The 2,457-nt window shown below is 40.0% G+C and overlaps 1 protein-coding gene across 1 annotated transcript; it reads right to left on the bottom strand.

Moving 5' to 3' along the window:
- Window positions 1–1,068: 1,068 nt before the first annotated feature.
- Window positions 1,069–2,010, bottom strand: LOC131481857 (olfactory receptor 2B11-like). Its single transcript, XM_058672283.1, has one exon. The coding sequence runs from the start codon at window positions 2,008–2,010 to the stop codon at window positions 1,069–1,071; it is 942 nt and encodes a 313-aa protein (XP_058528266.1).
- Window positions 2,011–2,457: the final 447 nt, after the last annotated feature.

Below are 2,457 nucleotides of genomic sequence, written 5' to 3'. Positions count from 1 at the left end.
ACCATTCAATGACAGCCAGGAACTCAAGACCAGGACACACATGCTTTTATCAATCTGTAGTACATTCCTACTACATTTATATTTCTACAAATTATTAACATTTAATGGGAGCAATATGTCAAAATGCAAATCACTTTATTTTTACAATTTATCAGCAACTTAATGAAAAAAACACTAAGAAAAAAAAATAAAGATCCAAAATAAAAGTTTGAAACATTAAATGTCCAAACAACTATATGATTTACAACCCCATAAGCAAATAATCCTTAAAAGCGTGTTTCTATAAATTTAATGCAATCATCCATTATCCCTCAAGCCAGAGTCATAAAAGCGTGTGAAGCAGATACATTATCTATGTTCCAAAGAAATTACAAAGACACACTAGCTCTCAAGTTTACAGTAACTGTATTTATCACCATAGCAGTTTTAGCTTATGCTCCTTTCATTTTCGCCAATCTTTAGGGTGCTTATCAAGCCATTTCCCAGAAGGCATGCTATGTGTCTGGGCCAGGTTATGAGGCAATTGCTAGGTACACAAAAGGAGTCTAGGAATGGCATGGGCTTAATTGTACTCCTGTGTGCATAAATTCTCATAAATTGTTAGAGATCCACCTGCCAAGGTGTTATCAATAAGACTGGTTCCTAAGTCCACATCAGTTGCAGAAATCATCACAGAAGGGCAAATAGCAATGCCTCAATAGATTTCAGAATTCTTTATGGGTTGCTTCAGTCTCCATGCAAAGGAAATGAAACTGCATTGAAGTGGTTGGAGAGGCATCCACCAGGCATTGCCATACAGCTGGAAGCTCCTAGCGGCCTTGCCACAGGGGAACTGTTCTCTTTACACCTTTGTGTCATCCACTCCCAATAGCATGTTCCCCAGTAGATGACTATTAGCTGAATTTATTCCTTTTGTATCTTTTGTGTTTTGTATCTTTTTAAAGGGTGTGAGAAATATGACATATTTTGCAACTGCATGTAATATGCTAATGAGGAACAAGAATAACTTTTAGAGAAATTAGCTTTAATCTACTCTAATTGGTAAAACATTTCACTTGATGTCTACTGTCATTTAGAGTTTAAAATAATCCTCACCAGGTTTCTCAAAGCCCCCTTTACATCCTTATTCCTCAGGGTGTAGATGAAAGGATTGAGTGTTGGAGTCACCACTCCATAGAAGAGAGCCATGAACTTGGGCTGGTCCCTTGAGATGGAAGAAGGGGGCTGAAGGTACATGCTTATTGCTGGACCATAGAACAAGAAAACAACAATGAGATGAGAGGAACATGTTGCAATGGCCTTTTTCCTTCCCTCGGAAGATTTAATCTTAAATATAGCATGTCCAATGTGAGCATAGGATGCAAGAATTAGGCATAGAGGGACAGCTATTAAAAATATGCACACGATAGAGAGTGTGAGTTCATTAGCTGCCTTGTCACCACAGGCTGTCTTGATCAGAACTGGGATCTCACACAGCAAGTGATCTAGTGTATTGACACCACATAGAGGCAGCTGTAGTGTGAGAGTGGCCTCTGAGACTGCATAGGTGATTCCACCCAGCCACACAATGGACACTAACAGGATGCAGATGTGCAGATTCATGATGAGGGTGTAGTGCAGAGGTCTACAGATGGCCACGTAGCGATCAAAAGACATAAGAGCCAAGAGCAGACACTCAGTGCCTCCCATTATGCTGAAAACGTAAAGCTGAATCACACAACCCAAGTAGCTGATTGTCTTCTTAGAGGTTCCCAGGTTGAACAGCAACTGAGGGACGATGCTGGTGGTGTAACACATGTCCAAGAAGGAGAGGTTGGTGAGGAAGAAATACATGGGGCTGTGGAGCCGCGGGTCTAACCTGGACACCAGGATGATGGCGATGTTTCCCAGCAAGGCCATGGGGTATGTGATGAGCAGAACAATGAAGATTGGGAGCTGGAGCCAAGGCTGGTCAGCAAAGCCGAGTAGAATAAACTCTTCAGGGTGGTGGCTTTCATTCATTGGTGCCATGATTCTGAGTTGTTCCACACATACGAGAATAGTGAGTATTAAGGTACTAAGAGCTAATGAGAATTGATAAAACACGATTATGCATTTGCATCCATTCATGGAAAGTATGGTTAAGTAACTTTCAGGGATAATAGTATAAAGAATCTTCACCAGGTGGTAGTATTTCACTTCAAAATAAAATAAAGATCGATATCTTGAACAAATATGGTAAGTATTAGTATATGGTTTCCTTCTGTACATTTACACTTATTTCCTTGAGTTCTGGTGAATGTTAAATTAAAACGAGAAGGTGCTTTACTTGGAAATCCTCAATGAACTGTTTTGATACTCTGAATTGCATAAAAATCAGCTAAGAAGGCTCTTGGAATAGAGTTTGTTGCTTCCTATCTCCAGGTGCATGATACAGTAGGTGTGGCACAGGTCAGAGAAATTGAGTGATTCATGTTC

Source organism: Ochotona princeps, chromosome 1 (genome assembly GCF_030435755.1).
Source record: "Ochotona princeps isolate mOchPri1 chromosome 1, mOchPri1.hap1, whole genome shotgun sequence".
Classification (NCBI taxonomy): domain Eukaryota; kingdom Metazoa; phylum Chordata; class Mammalia; order Lagomorpha; family Ochotonidae; genus Ochotona; species Ochotona princeps.
Note: the sequence above shows the minus strand (reverse complement) of the source record. Positions and strands in the feature narration are given on the sequence as shown.

Coding starts and splice junctions, on each gene's coding strand:
- LOC131481857 (XM_058672283.1), bottom strand. CDS start 2,010: ATGGCACCAATGAATGAAAGCCACCACCCTGAAGAGTTTATTCTACTC.